Source organism: Theobroma cacao, chromosome 9 (assembly GCF_053813885.1).
Source record: "Theobroma cacao isolate CCN51 chromosome 9, ASM5381388v1, whole genome shotgun sequence".
NCBI lineage: Eukaryota > Viridiplantae > Streptophyta > Magnoliopsida > Malvales > Malvaceae > Theobroma > Theobroma cacao.
Window position 1 is genome coordinate 7,826,362 of NC_142647.1, and position 16,607 is coordinate 7,842,968.

The 16,607-nt window shown below is 32.4% G+C and overlaps 1 protein-coding gene and 1 pseudogene across 2 annotated transcripts in view; both read right to left on the bottom strand.

The window, feature by feature from the left end:
- The window catches only part of LOC18588871 (uncharacterized), a 76,096-nt gene that overhangs the window by 23,646 nt on the left and 35,843 nt on the right, over nt 1-16,607 (bottom strand). For both annotated transcript variants that reach the window (XM_088809618.1, XM_088809621.1), the window contains one exon: nt 12,847-12,993. In XM_088809618.1, the coding sequence (XP_088665744.1) occupies nt 12,847-12,993 (147 nt within the window). The remainder of the gene's footprint in view (nt 1-12,846; nt 12,994-16,607) is intronic.
- Nucleotides 423-2,302, bottom strand: LOC148760674 (uncharacterized; annotated as a pseudogene).

Consider the following 16,607-nt stretch of genomic DNA (forward strand, 5'->3'; position numbering starts at 1 on the left):
ATTATAATTTTGATTAAAAAATTCATTAAAAGACATTAAAACTTATTATTAATGTTCTTTGTTTTTTATATGTATAATACATTATGTAAGTTTTATTAATTTATCGATTTTTATTTTCAATTTTTTTAATTAATAATTTTTAATTGAGAATTTCTTTAATTTCTTAAAATAAATTCCAACTGGTTTTGCCTTACATGTACGTGATAAGCATTTTAAAGATTAATTAGTCTTAATTAACAATTAACTATCAAAATATACCTTCAATTTCTTTTATAGTTTCTGTGTTGAGAGCTAGGTTCAAAACAGGGATCTATAGGAAGTTTTTGACTTTGTGGGGAATCCCATCAGTCAACTTGTTGCAAGAGAGATATATTCCAGACAGATATGTAAGGGTTTTTCCCTTGTAAGAGTGGATATGTTTTTCACCATTGGCTCTTCAATGCAGAAAGCTCTTCATAGAGCTTGAGCAACAGCAGCAACATATCGGACACAATCTTTTGCAATGGTTCAATTGTTGAGTAGTTCTTTTGCAATGGTTGGCCACAAAAAAAGGATTTCCCAGATAGCTGTTTTCATCAAATGTTCCAAATTGTGCAATGGTTTCAGGTGTCTTTCCAGATAAGTTGTTGTATGACACATTAAAAAATGCCAAGAAATGTAACTTCACAATTTTAGGAAGGATATTCCCACTCAAGTTGTTGTAAGAAAGATTAAGACTTTCTATTTGCACGAGGTAAGAGAGCGCTTGTGGGATTGGTCCTATCAAAGTGTTGTGAGAAAGGTTCAATGCAAAGACCATACTAAAGTTCTCTGTTTCATAAGGAATCTCACCAGTTAACTTGTTGCAAGAGAGATCAATTCCAGACATGTATGCAAGGTTTCTTTTCTTGTAAGAGTAGGATATGCTCTTTATTGTGTATTCTTTTGGTTTTTCAATCAAGGGCTTTGTGCCGTTAGAAGTTGTAAAAAGAGAATGAACATATTGGTTGGACAAATAGTTCAAGGCAGTAACTTTTAGACAAGGGGGAATACCACCAGACAGATTATTATGAGAAAGATCAATCAAGCTTAATTGAGCCAACTTGCATAACTAAATTGGAATCTCACCTACAAAGTGGTTTCTCTTTAAGAGAAGATAACTCAAAGCAGAAAGCTTGATAATCCAATTTGGAATGGTACCAGTCAAGTGGTTATAGCTGAGATCTAATGTCACCAATAAAACGCTGTCACGAAAAGCATCTGGTAATGGCCCTTGTAGCCTATTTTTAGATAAATGAACTTCAATCAATAAGGGTTTGAAGCAAGATGGTAGACTCCTAGAGATGTTGTTCACCGAAAAGTCCAAACATTGAAGTACATGATTGAGTTTGCAAAATTCCCATGGGATTGGACCTTCAAGATGATTATCTGCCATGACAATTTGTTCCAAAATTGAAGTACTTCCCATCCACCGTGGTATCCTACCCAAGAGATGGTTTTTACTAAGATCCAATGTTGACAAACTTGACATATTCCCCTTCCAGCTAGGTATCCTACCAAAGATACGGTTATTGCTTAGATCAAGTGTGTGCAAGGCAGAGCAGTTAGACAAGACATTTGGGATCTTTACAGAGAAGTTATTTCCATCCAATTGCAACTCGCTCAAGTTTGTTAAATTAAAACCTCCAAAGAAAAGTTGACCCTGCAATGTGTTTTTTGATAATGCAAGGAGTCCTAACGAGGAGCCCATGGCCAAGTGTTTAGGTATCCCACCAGACAATTGATTGTTGGATAAGTCCAAAGATTCCAATGAGCTCATATCACCAAAAGATGAGGGAATGCTACCGTTAAAATAATTCTTTGACATGTTCAGAAACATTAACGATGGTAATTTTGCTCCAATTTCTGTTGGGATGCTACCACTGAAGAAATTGTTGGAGACTTCAAAAATGGATAAATCCAAATGAGAAGCGAATGGTAGCCGAAAAGGTCCCGATAGAGAGTTGTTTATGAGAATTAGATTATCTAATTTCTTGTTGTTTCCCAACAACCAACTTGGGAACTGATCTACCTTGAAATAGATGTTAGAGAGATCAACGAACTGCAAGTCATGTTGATGATAGAGGAATTGAGGAAATAATCCTCCATCTCCACAACAAGATAAACTGATCTCATTCAGTTGGAATCTTGGGGCCAAATGATGCATCTCGGTTTCAGCATATATGGAATTATTGTCTGTATAGATGTACTTGAGTTTTGAAAGGTTGAAGAAGGGTCCTAATGAGCATGGGATTTGAAAGTAATTATTTGAAAGTGTCAACATTCAGAGGGATGTTAGTCTCTTAAAGGAAAATATATTTTCAGAAAACTGGTTGGAAGAGAGATCTAAACTTTAAAGGGATGTTTGATTTTTAAGGATAGATATATTTCCAGAAAATTGATTGGAAGAGAGATCTAACCTTTCAAAAGACCTAAGGTTGGACAAGCATTCGGGCATCTTACCCTTTAGATTATTGTAGTGGATGAGAAGCTCTCGAAGATTTTTAAATCACAAAATCTTGTAAATATTTAATTATATTAATTACTAGATATTTAAAGAAAACGAACAGAAAAGAGAAAAAACACATAAACAAATATTTATGAAGGATACGAAGAAGCAAAATTAGAAGAGTGGAAAGAGCTGAAAAAATGGTTTCTCTCTATTGAAAAATGGAATGAAGGGTTCATTACACCGGTGCACTTTAAATGGGTGGCAGTTGGAGGGGTGCTGTTACATGCATGGAGTTATGACACCTTTGAAAGCTTAGCAAAGTTTTGGGAAGAATTAATAGAAATGGAGGAGCACACTATGGACTGTAGGAGCTTTGAGGCAGGCATCATGCTGGTGGCAACAGAAAATCAGCAGAGGATAGAGGAGACGGTTGAAATGCAGGTGAAAGCAAGAAGCTATCAAGTGATGGCGGTGGAGTTCCAAAGAATAGAAAAACAGACGAAAATGGAGGGAGATGACGATAGCAGTGATAAAATAGAGAAATGAGAGGAAAACCCGAGCAATGTTGCCTCAAAAACAAGGAGGAAAGCAGATGGAAGATCAGGATTAATTAAGATTGTTTAAAAAGTATATATTCAAGATAATTTTTTTTATTAAATATAAAATATAAAACATATAAAAAATACTCAAAATAATTTCTTTTTATATAATCAAAATTAATTAAAAAATGATACAATGATAAAAATTTAGGTAGCAACGCAATAGTACAATTTATATTAAAAAATTACATAATAATTTATTAATTTTTAAAAATTAAAATAATAAAAAATAAAATTCACATAGCAAAAAAAAGACAAACAGGGCAAATAAAAGATGAAATTCACATATGACATAACAAAGAAAAGAAAAAAGAATATGATTGATAGTTTATAAAAATTTACAAAAGTAAATCTATAAAAACTTAAAATATATAAACAAATAGTATAAAAAATATAAATAAAAATAATAATATTAATTAATAAAATAAAAAAAACTTTAAAATTTAGTGAGACATGAGAAATATTTTTTGTTATTCTTTATTTGTATTAATTATTAAATAAAAATTTATTGGAGGTACAATTAAGAGAATATATTAAAATTTTTTTAAATTTTATATAATATAAAAAAAATTAAAAATTTTAGAAGGCCATGTGAGGCTCCGCCCCTGGGGATGCCGGTTGCTGTTGTTGATGTTGAATTTTGTTAATTTCCTGTTTGGATTTAACTCCCTGTGTTGCCTATGTATACTTGGTTTTTTTGGGAGAAGCATTTTGTATGATGTGGGGCTGTGTCTGAAAGGTTTGGTGCGGTGCTATGGGACTGTATAGGGTGATCTCTATTTGTAAAGGGCTGGCACAAGAACGTTATGTACAGGAGTTTAGAAATTCAGGATGAGTTGGTATACGTGGGTGATTCAATTTTCAATTAATCACGTTTGCTACAATTTATTGATCAATCTCAGTTCCAATCTTCAAGTTCAATATTAAAGTCTTCAATTGGCAATGAGCCATCTACATGCCTATTGGAAAGTGCAGTGGCAGCTGCCCTGTCAATAGAGATAGCCATGCGTTAGTACCTGGTGAATTTGCACAACAATATGCAATGGTACAGAAAAAAAATACAAAGAAATGAATTCTTTTCCCAGCCTACCAAATCCTGAAAGGATGATCACTTCCGAATGCAGGAAAACTATAAAATAGTCACATCCAGTAAAAAACATCATCATTTCGACAAACTTGCCAAGCAGGTCCTTGTACTATTTGCAGAGGGAAGCCCTTGGTTCATCTTTAAAGTTGAAAAAGTGGGAGAGACATTTTTTAAGTTATTTTCCCCTCTTCAAATAACAACACTGAAATTTGCAGTTAAGGCAGTCGGTTCTCCAATTAGACACTTCATATCATCTCAACTTAGGGTAAACGATTACCATCTTTCTACACAGAACTATAGTAGTATTTCATTATCAATTCAATCGTAGACTTCAGACTACATTAAACCACTTTGATTTTAAGACATGAAACATTGTATCCATTTTATAAAAAAGAAAAGAAAAGAGTAAAGTCAAAATACATCGTGGAATTAACTATGCTGAAAACAAAAGATGAAAAAAGAGAATTCCATATCTTTATGTACGAACCCAAAACAGTCACAATTCAATTATAATATACAAGCCAATAAAACACGAGGAGAAATAACCTATAAATATTCCATGAACACAATTCCCCTGTTGGCATATTAGATTGACAAGCCGAATACCAAAAATACATGGAAAATCATCATAAATATCAAAACTTTTTTTCATATAACAATAAATTTGCCAACTTTGATTAAACCCAGAATTCCAATAAAACCAAAAACCCAATAAGCAGTCAGTTACTTTTCTATTAAATTCGATACTAATTAATCATTAAAAGAAAAAGAGAGAGAAAGTTGACAAAAAGACTCACTTGACTCGAGCAAGTCTACGAGAGCGTTCTTCCTCAGCCATCAACTCATGTTTCAAGGACTTGCCTTCATCAACAGAGACACGATTGGCCAAAATCTTAGCGTTGTTTTTGATACCCAATTGGCTTAACTTTTCAGTGCTGTCACCATCTTTCATACTTTACCTGCACATATAAGGTTGATAGAGTCAAGACGTTCCACATTTGATCGCTTGGCTACCTCGTCCCTAAACATGGCCACCGTCCAATTCTCCAATTCTAACTCTATCAGTCCTGCCCATGTCCCTCCGATCCTTAATTTCGCCATGGCAGCAAAGATGTTCTTTTTTTCTTTTCGCAAGAGAGTGAAAATAAAAATGGGAGAACTAAATGGTGTCATGTATATTTATAGGTTGAGGGAAAAAAAAAGTTGACGTATTTATATTTCGGGAGCAAGGTTATGTTGTTTTATTGGGGCTATTACTTTGTTTTCTTCAATGTCATAGTGCGATTATGAGTCGGTACTTTTAACTTTTACTAATAAAAAAATAACATTTGGAATAATTAAAATTTTAATTGGTTATGGTATCTCCTAAAGTCTAGTGTCAAATTTATATATAGATGCCACAATTGAAGTTTTTGAATTTCATCATTTACCGAGTAATTGGCATATTTTTCCCTTAAATTATTATTTAAAAAATAGTGCTTTACTAGTAAATCAAATAAAGTACCATTATTTTTCCCTAAAAAAACGTTACTCTTTTAAATATTCTTCTTTTCTTGAGGATTTTCTTTTCATCATTATATATCAGTTTTTTTTTTAGTTTGCAACACACTAGTATTTGTTTACATAATTTTTAACATATTTTTCTCTTTATAACAAATAAATTGCAGAAAGAAATAAGTTTTTCTTTTTATAATAAAAAGCCTTTTCATAATACGTTTATTAAAATTTTTAACTTATAATTTGATATTATAGTTACATTGAGTGAAAACTAACAAAAAAATCTGATAAGATTACTATATAGAGTTATCATTTGATATTTCAGTAACTAGTGTAAAAATGTGAACATGGATATGATTTTTTTTCTTATGATTATTAATATATGAAATTAATTTGGTACGACTAAGTTGTAGTGATAAGGCTTGAATTTGAGAAAGTGTTTTAGCAACTAATAAACCAACAACAATAAATGATAAGATAAAAAATAAAAAGAGAACAAGATGCTTTACGCCACTCCACGTCCCTGTCAAAGGCTCAGAGCTTGCTTTCTTACTAGTCTTTCATTGCACTTCCACAGCCATGGCTGTTGGCGCTGGTTGCGACAAAGCCACCCAAAAAATTGCAACCATTGCCACCGAGCACAAATTCAAAAAATACAAACCCCAAAATCTACTATTAACCCCATAACTAGTCTCCCTCCTTTCCTCCGCCACTTCTGCCGCCCATTTCTTCGTCCTTCGCCACGATCTCTTTCTCCTCCCTTCCTAGTGCCTCTCCCTTGAATCCCTCCTCTCTTCCTTCCCCCTTCCCCTCATCCCTTCCATTTCCTCATTCTCCTCCCCCTTGGTTCAACCGCTTCCCCTTTCTTCCCTCTTCTATATCTAACCCCTTCTGGCCCTACTTTTTCTGGATGTCTAAATACACTTTCTCTAGCTCCTTTCAACCTTTTCCCCTTCCTTTCCTCCTTCTTTTCCTCCCGATTCCTATCTTGCCGTCGCTCTCTTCCGCCTCGCCCACGGCGCCTCTTACGAATTCCTCGCTCGTCGTTTCAGTTTTTCCTCCGTCAACCACCCCGTGCCTTCTACTCCGTATGCAAGCTGGTCAACGATAAATTAGGCAATTCCCTTGATTTTCAAGCTGATATCAGCCATATTGTGGTGGGTTTTGGGTAGATTTCACTTCCCAATTGCTGTGGCATTTTGGGTTTTCGACGTTTCGAGGTTGATGGTAGCTTATCGGTTCAAATGAGTCGGTTTTAGTTCAGGCATTAGTGGACTCTGAAGGTAGATTTTTGGATATCTCAGCTAGTTGGCCTTGTTCAGTAAAACCCGAATCAATTTTGCACCAAGCGAAGCTTTTCTCACGTGTAGAGGAATCAAGAGAGTTGTTAAACGGGCTTTGTTACAAGCTTGGTGACGGCGATTTTGTTCCTCAATACATATTGGGTCATTCTTGTTTCCCTCTCTTGCCATGGCCTTGTTCAGTAAAACCCGTTATGTGAGGTCCAATGAGGAAGGAGATAGTTTCGGTTCACCGGAGAAAAAGTTCAATGCACCCCAGTCGAGCAATGGGGCTGGTTGAGATAGCGTTTTGGAGAGTTAGAGTTAGGTGGCAGGCCATTATTGCTCAGCATTTGAATCAGGTGAGTTTGAGAAAATGAATGCCATAAGTATGTGCTCGCAGAATCATTTCTGTAGTTTATTATCTCCTGGTAAATTGTATGTGAATACTTCAATTTTATATAGAAATTGCTTTTAATCTAGTTTGCTGAGTGAAATATGTTGATATATTTGGATCCAAGACAATTTTGAATGCACATGGTGTAGGAATCTAACGTAGGATTACTAGTTCAAAGGTTATCTCTTAAATGTTGCAAACTTGCTCACCTATTGCAGAAAGCTGCTAGTTAGAGAATTTTAGTTTAAAATACTTCATGTTTTAGTCACACACGAACACAAGCTTCTGTCTAATTTCTTAACAATAAGTTGGCGCAAAAAGTTGAAGTTCCACAATTGCAATTCTTCCTCTCATTTAAGTAAGGAGAAAAAGAACATAGAAACAGAGGCATTATATGAACAGAGTGTGATTACTAGAATAAAAATTGACCCCTTCATTTGGAAGCCAATCCATTTTCTGATTAGCATTCCAAAGAACAGCATTTAGAAGACATTACAAAGAATACATGGGAAACAACCATGTCTTTGATACCACTTACTTTCTCCTACCATCAGATAAATTTGAATTGAGTAACCTTAAATCTGTCACAAATGAAGTCCTTGTATGTAGGTAGGTGCACAAAGAAAAGTCATATATCAAAGGGAAATAGTTAGTAACATGCACATAACCAGTCGGTAGATTGTGTTATCAAAGGTCACCAACTTTGCAGTTGGGACTTCATCGATAAATTATTTTACCTCAGATTGAAGACAACAGAAGAGTTGTTTTATCTCTTGACTCTTGCAAACCTGCCCAGCCATGGTAGAAAGCTACTATATTAGTGAACTTCAGTTTACACATTGTTCTTGTTTTAGTCATACATTATCACAAGTTTCTTTCGATATGAATAATCCTTTAAGGGAATGGAGAAAAAGAAACATAGAAAATAAAGAGAGACTTTATGTGGATTAATTTTTTTTTTTTTGCTAAGCCGACTTTATGTGGATCATAACCTAGACTACCCTAAATAAAGTTGACACTCTCATTTCAATGCTTCCAAATTCTGGTTTGCATTCCTAACAAAATTATTAGAGAAGACACTGCTATATATCTACGCATTATGTGAGCAATTTGAATTAGTCATTGTTGCAACAATTCCTATGTAAAAAAGGTTGACAATGAAAGTTTCATTAAGCAGAGGAAATTGGTTAGTAACAGAAATTGGTGACAATGAAAGTTTCACTGAGCCAAGGAAAATGGTTAGTAACACAAATTGGTAACATGCACAACAAAAATTAGTAAAGGAGTTGCATATGTCATGATCAATACTGTCATTTGTATTGTTAAGGAGCGAATTTTGCCACTCATATTGTTCTAGAAGCGATCCAAGCTTGCTATTTGCAAAATGATTAATTGGTCAAGAAACATATTATAATAGATTTTCCAGGGATAGAAATCAAGAGGGCCTTCATTCAAATTCTTAACAGGAAGGGTAAAAGGCTGAAGCTTTTTGGTGGAAATGAAAATCTATTGGCTGCATATTTCAACAACGGAATCCTCCGGGGAGATTGTCTACTACAAAATAGTAGCTAGAAGTGATGCCCATCTCGATGTGATAGAACCATACTCGTCTCCAATAAGGATTTATGTAAAGCACAACAGCAATACCCAATAGCACTATTATGTAAGACACAATGAAACTCACATAAAAGACATCCATGTCAATTGAACCATTGTCTTCACTATTGTCAATTGATGTTCGTTCAATTGCAGAGCAGTTATTTCGCAACAATGCGCCACAAAGAAAAAGATTTCCCAGGTAGCTGTTTTCATCAAATGTTGCAAATTGTCCGGTCTCAAGCGTCTTTCCAGACAAGTTGTTGTACGACACATTGAAATATGCCAAGAAATGTAACTCTGCAAGTTGAGGAGGGATTTTCCCGGTCAAGTTGTTGTAAGAAAGATCTAGACTCTCAATTTGTCTGAGATTAGAAAACTCTAATGGGATTGATCCTGTCAAATTATTGTGAGCTAGGTTCAACACAATGATGTTTAGGAAGTTTTTGACGTCATGGGGAATCTCACCAGTCAACTTGTTGTAAGAGAGATCAATTCCAGATAGGTATGTAAGGATTTTTCCCTTGTATGGGTAGGATATGTTTTTTGTTGTGAACTCTATTGGCTCTTCAGCGGAGAAAGAAGAGCTAGGAGCTATAGCGTCAACAGCACCGACATAACGGACATGATCTTCGGATATATTGTTCAGTGTTGTAACCTTCAGGCAAGGGGGAATAATCCCAAAAAGATTATTATGAGAAAGATCAATCAAGCTTAAGTGACTCAACTTGCATAACTGAAGTGGAATCCTACCTTCAAAATAGTTGTTATTTAGGAGAAGATAACTCAACTGAGAAAGCTTGCCAATCCAATTTGGAATGTTTCCACTTAAGTGGTTATTGCTGAGATCTAATATCACCAAATTAGAGCTGTTACGAAATGCATTTGCTAGCGGCCCTTGTAGCTTGTTTTTAGATAAATGAACATGACTGATCCTTAAAGGGTTGAAGCAAGATGGCAGACTCCCCGAGATATTGTTCACTGAAAGGTCGAGAAATTTAAGATTAAGATTGAGCTGGCAAAATTCCATGGGGATTGGACCTTCAAGATGATCATTTGCCATGACGATTGTTTCCAAACTTGACATATTCCCCATCCACTTCGGTATCCCACCAAAAATTGTGTTATTGCTTAAATCTAATATAGACAAACTTGACAAATTCTCCATCCATCTTGGTATCTCATCAAAGAGTTGATTATTGCTAACATCCGATATTGACAAATCTGAGCAATTAGACAAACAATCTGGGATGCTTCCAGAGAAGTGATTCCCATCCACTTGCAACTCTCTCAAGTTTGTCAAGCTAAAATTTGCAGAGAAAATCTGGCCTTGCAAACTGTTGTTTGATAATATAAGGGCACTTAATGAGGAGCAACCCATGGCCAAGTGTTCAGGTAATCCACCGTCCAATTTATTGTTAGACAAATCCAAGTATTGTAGGAAATTCATATCACCAACGGAAGCTGGAATGCTACCGCCAAAAGAATTTTTTGACATGTTCAGAAACGTTAAGGATGGTAGTTTTGCTCCAATGTCAATTGAAATGTTGCCACAGAAGGAATTTATGGAGATATCAAGATGTGATAAATGCAAATGTGAAAGGAAAGGTAGCTGAAAATGTCCTAAAAGAGAGTTGTTGGCTAGAACAACTGTTTCTAATTTTGTGTTGTTTTCCAACAACCAATTTGGGAATTCTCCTATCAGCTTGATGTTAGAGAGATCAACATACCTCAAGTCATGTTGATGATAGAGGAATTGAGGAAATGATCCACCATCTCCACAACAAGATAAACTGATCTCATGCAGTTGGAATTTTGGGGCCAAAGGATGCATCTCGGTTTCAGCATATATGGAATTATTATCTGCAGAGATGTACTTGAGTTTTGAAAGGTTAAGGAAGGGTCCTAATGAGCTCGGGATCCGAAAGTAATTGTTTGAAAGATCTAAACTTTCAAGGGAGGTCAGACTCTCAAGGACAGATATATTTCCAAAAAGCTGATTGAAAGAAAGATCTAAACTTTCAAGGGACGTGAGGTTGGAGAAGCACTCGGGCAAGTTACCATTTAGATTATTGTGGCTGATATAAAGTTCTCGAAGATGAGTCAATTCACAAAGACCTGTAAATAAAAAATTAAATAATTAAAGAGGTCTGTCAGTGATAAAAAATAAATAAATGAAAAAAAAAATCATACACAAACGCCGTCACTAAAAAAAAAACATACACAAACGACGTCACTTATTGACTCTCCTTAATATTAATGGAGTTCAAAAGGAAAAAGGATAATATATATAGGAATTTTATGTTAAGGTGTTTTGTGTTTGTTTAGTAGGTTTCATTACTTTTTAAATAGTTATGATCGAAGAGTGATATTTTGATTTGGATAATGTTCAAATGCAAAAGTGATAACACAAATAGGACAGAGGAATAATGTTCAAATGCAAAAAAGTGACAACATGAATAAGACAAAAGAAGTACTTAAAATAAAGTAACTTAGCATCAGAATAGAATAGTAAAAACAGAAATCAAGAGAGGGTAATATCAATCTCAACCTTGGGTAGGTAAGGTGCCATCGAGTCCACAATCCCATAATGATAAAGATTTGAGAGAAGGCATTGCTCCAATTGTTTGAAGAAAGTTGTTTTCCAAGGGAGTGGAGTCTATGCTTAAAGATTCCAAATTCTTCAAATGAAGTGGGCCTATATAGCAAGAATAAAAAAAAAAATGTACAGAAACGTATAAAGATATATTTTCAGGTGCAAATAATATTAACAATAATATGTTGGTAGATAATAGATAAGCAGTCACCAATATACATATATTATTTCATTAGGTTGATTATATTGTTTTGCTTTTTTATTCTTTGAGCAGTGAAGGGTAACAATTCTAGAAGTTTAAAACTAATGACAATGTGATTTTAAAACTTGGAGTTAGGGGCTCTTATGTGCAATTTAGATATATAGGATATCTAGTATAGTTACTCTAGAATCATTGAGATAGCATGCATTCAAGCTATATTTGATTCATAGGAAGCCTTATCAAAGATGTTAAAACATAAGACACCTTTTTGCTTTCCAATCGCCAATGTTAAACTATGCATCATTTGACACTTGTGTTGTACCATGCTAAAAGAGAGTTAGATATGACAGAGAACAAATAATGAATCTTTTACAATGTTAGCAGTTTTCTATGTTCTTTATTTTTTTCTCCCTTTTTTGCTTTGTTTTCAAATCAAATCAAAGAGCACAGATAAATTTTTGTTAGTTGGTCAGTGAGTATGCTTTGTCTCATATTACATTATCAATTACTTGCAAATTAATCTCTGCGGGTAAGGAAGGCTGGGAATTGTAATGTCATATGGTTTTATTAGGTTGGAGAATGGACAAACAAATATGTACAGAGAGGAATTGGAGAGAAGAAGAGAGAAAGAGAGACTACTAAAATTAGTTGATCATTTTTAATGAAACCCCATATTGTACACGTTGTAAAGACCTTGAGGGTCCATGTTCCTAGTTGAAAATGGTTTTTGTGACATTTGACTTTTGAGGCATTAGTTGCTGCAATTTGATTTTAGAGGCACTAATGGTTTGTGAGCATTTTGTTTCTATCATAAAACTTATTGAATATTAGAAGGTTTTTGTGTCTCTATCTTGTAGCTTTTAGCTGCACATTTTATATGCTGTCATATGATTTAAGATTGCAGCCATATAGTATACAGTTGCACTTTAATTTTGCTGTTGAATCCCATAAACAAGTGCAGCCATACTTTTCCATACATTGGCTAAGGCTGCACATTTTTCACCTATAGCTGCAATTTTTTTTGCAGCCAAAGGTGAAAAATGTTGTAGTGTATGTATTCAATCTAAAAAATAAAATAAATAAAATAGATTAATAACTGAAAAATTGAAAGATCCAACTTACCATTCATAGAGAGGTTGCCATTCACCTCACAATCAAGCACGTACAAATTCTTAAGAGAAGTCATTGCTCCAATATCTTGTATGAAGTTGGAAGGGAGAGATAAAAATTCCACGCTCAACACTTCCAAACTTGTCAAAGTTTGCCAAGCTGTTCAATAAAAAAGCTATGAATTATTTTTCGAAAGACACAGTTGCAAATTACTAAAAGTTTATAATAAAAAAATTAGTATTTAGACTTTATTTGGTTGATTTTTTGTTTTGTTTTGTTTTTTTTTTTTTTTGTAAAATATGAATAGAAAGAAAAGGTTAAAAAATATTAGAAAATAAAAGACCAATAACAAAAAGCATAAAGTAAAAATAAAAAACAAAAAGTAAATATCAATCAAATTAAATTTTAACAATTATATAAAAATAATATTTATTTCTTAATATTAAGTTACTTAATCAAGATTTTTTTTAAAATTAGTAAAAAAATTAAAAAATACACCAATAAAAGTGAATGGAATTCAAATAAAAATTGTTAATGACAATTTTAAACAAAAGTCAACAACTTTCACTTCAATTTTAACACACTATGCTTTTCATTAATTATATTAATTTTTATATTACTTACTATGTTTTTCTTTGATGATAAAAGATTATTGTAATATTTATCTTTGCGGCTCAAGAAAAATCACCTACTAATATTTATGTAATGATTATGCAATTTAAAACCTTAATATGTGATGGCATGAGATAATTAATGGATGATAAACCAAGTTCTCTATATATTCTTCAAAAGAAATAAACTTACATAAATGTAAATAGGAAGATCCCCTAATTAAATATCATAGCTTACCGAGATTTACTAAACTCTTTTACCTTTTTTTTTCTTTCTTTTTTATTTGGTGCAGGGAATGGTCTATTACAAATAGACTTATAAGGAGTGACATACATTATTGAAAATTTTTTGGAACATTCATTCAAAAGAGTTATTTTAATTTTGAATAAATGATTATTTGAATGACAAAGTGGTAAGAAATATGTATTTAATCTAAACAATGAAATAAATAAAATGGATAAATAAATAAAAAATTGAAAGACCACACTAACCATGCATAGAGAGGTTGCCATTCACCTCCCAACAAATAGGACAGAGGAATAATGTTCAAATGCAAAAAAGTGACAACATGAATAAGACAAACAAAGTACTTAAAATAAAGTAACTTAGCATCAGAATAGAATAGTAAAAACAGAAATCAAGAGAGGGTAATATCAATCTCAACCTTGGGTAGGTAAGGTGCCATCGAGTCCACAATCCCATAATGATAAAGATTTGAGAGAAGGCATTGCTCCAATTGTTTGAAGAAAGTTGTTTTCCAGGGGAGTGGAGTCTATGCTTAAAGATTCCAAATTCTTCAAATGAAGTGGGCCTATATAGCAAGAATAAAAAAAAAAAGTACAGAAACGTATAAAGATATATTTTCAGGTGCAAATAATATTAATAATAATATGTTGGTAGATAATAGATACGCAGTCAACAATATACATATATTATTTCATTAGGTTGATTATATTGTTTTGCTTTTTTATTCTTTGAGCAGTGAAGGGTTTATTAGACATAACCTAATCTATTAAAAGAATTAAAAAAATATATCAACAAAGTGAAAGGACAACAAATAAAAGTTGGTAATGACAATTTTAAACAAAATTAACAACTTTGCACACATTTTTAAGGCAATATGTTTTTCATTAATTATATTAATTTTTATATCACTTACTATGTTTTTTTTTATGATTAAAGATTATTGTAATATTTATCTTTGCGCTTAAGAAAAATCACCTAGTAACATTTATGTTATGAGTATGCAATTTAAAACCCTAATATATGATGGCATGAGCTAATTAATGGATGGTTGACCAAATTGTCTATATATTCTTCAAAAGAAGAAAACTTATATAAATGTAAATAGGAAGATCCACTAAATATCATAGCTTCACAAAGTTTACTACACTGTTTTACTTTATTTTTCTTTTTTATTTGATGCGGGGAAGGGTCTATTACAAACAGACTTATAAGGAGTGATATACATTATTGAAAATTTTATGGAACATTGTTTAAAAAGAGTTCTTTTAATTTTGCATAAATGATTATTTGAATGATCAGTGGTAAAAAATATGTATTCCATCTAAAACTGAAATAAATAAAATGGATTAATAACTGCAAAAGTGAAAGATCTAACTTACCATTCATAGAGAAGTTGCCATTCACCTCACAATCAGACATGTACAAATTCTTAAGAGAAGTCAATCTTCCAATATCTTGAATAAAGTTGGAAGGGAGGGATGAATATCCCACGGTCAGGTCTTCCAAACTTGTCAAATTTTGCCGAACTGTTTGGCCAAAAGTAAAATGTAAATATCGATCAAATCGAATCTTAATAAATAAGTCCCAAATGTAGTATACATGTATAGTTTGTGTAATCTCATTTAACTGGGATGGAGTTGAGATTTTTAATAAAAGGATCAATATTAAATTTAATATAATATTAATGATTATTTTTATAATATTTTATATTAATTAAAATTATTTACATAAAAATGAATATATTAATTATATTTACCACTAGAAAAATATATTTGAAAAAATCATTTGACAAAAGATAAAAGATCGCATAAGACAAAAGAATTTTATGGCAAAAGTTAACTATTAATTATATGAAAATTTGACTATGTATATTGGAATAATCAAAGAAATAATGTTAAACCAAAAAGAACTCTGGCGAAATAAAATTAGTTTAAAAAAGTACAGTAATGTAAATATTTAAGGAAAAAATGGTAGAATATATAAGAATAAATATATGAAATAAAAGAATTTAATAACATTAATAGAGAGGAGGTGGGGTGGGGTGGGGGCAAATAAGAATGATATAAAAAACTGTTTACACATTTTAAATTTGATAATGAGTAGTTTTAGATCCGTCCATGCTCACTATATTTTCTGATGATATAAAAAACTTTGAAATGAAATCATAATAATAAAAAAGATAATCAAATTGTAAATTATACACAAAGGGAAGATCCATTAATTCCGTCACTATTTTACATTTTATTGTTTTGTTGCAGACAAGATCTATTACAAACACATAATGATTGACATGCTCTTGAAACTTTCAAAGAAATTTTAATAGTACAAAATTCTTAAAATTTTGAATAGGATAATTTTTTTCAATGGCTAGTGGGAAGAGATATTCATCCAAAAATGAAACGAAATAAATAGATTGGTTACAAAATTATAAACTCGATGGATTTAATTTAATTTAATTTAATATGCAGAGACAAGATGCCATTATATTCACCTCAACCAGAAAATGACATGCGTTTAAGAGGATTAGTTTTCCAAAGCCTCGAAGAATTTAGAAGGGAGAAGAGTTTGATCCCACCTCTTCCAAGTTGGACAAATTATGCAAAAATGATTAATCAATCAAAGTTGTATATGAAAGACAAAATAAAAACAAAAAGAAGAAGTGATAATGTCAACTGAAATTATATGTTTATCTTTACTTTTTCAAATGTTTCAGAATTATATTTTTTTAAAAAAATTTGCAAGTTATGAATACAAATTATTGGTTCTATCAGTAACCAAATATAATTATTGGTTGTATCAGTAAGACCATTTATTATTTAAATGGTTCTATCAGTAAGACCATTTGGGCCCAATTCTAATTAATTATTTAAATTATAGAAATGTTAAGCATAGAAAATATAACTATAAACATAGAT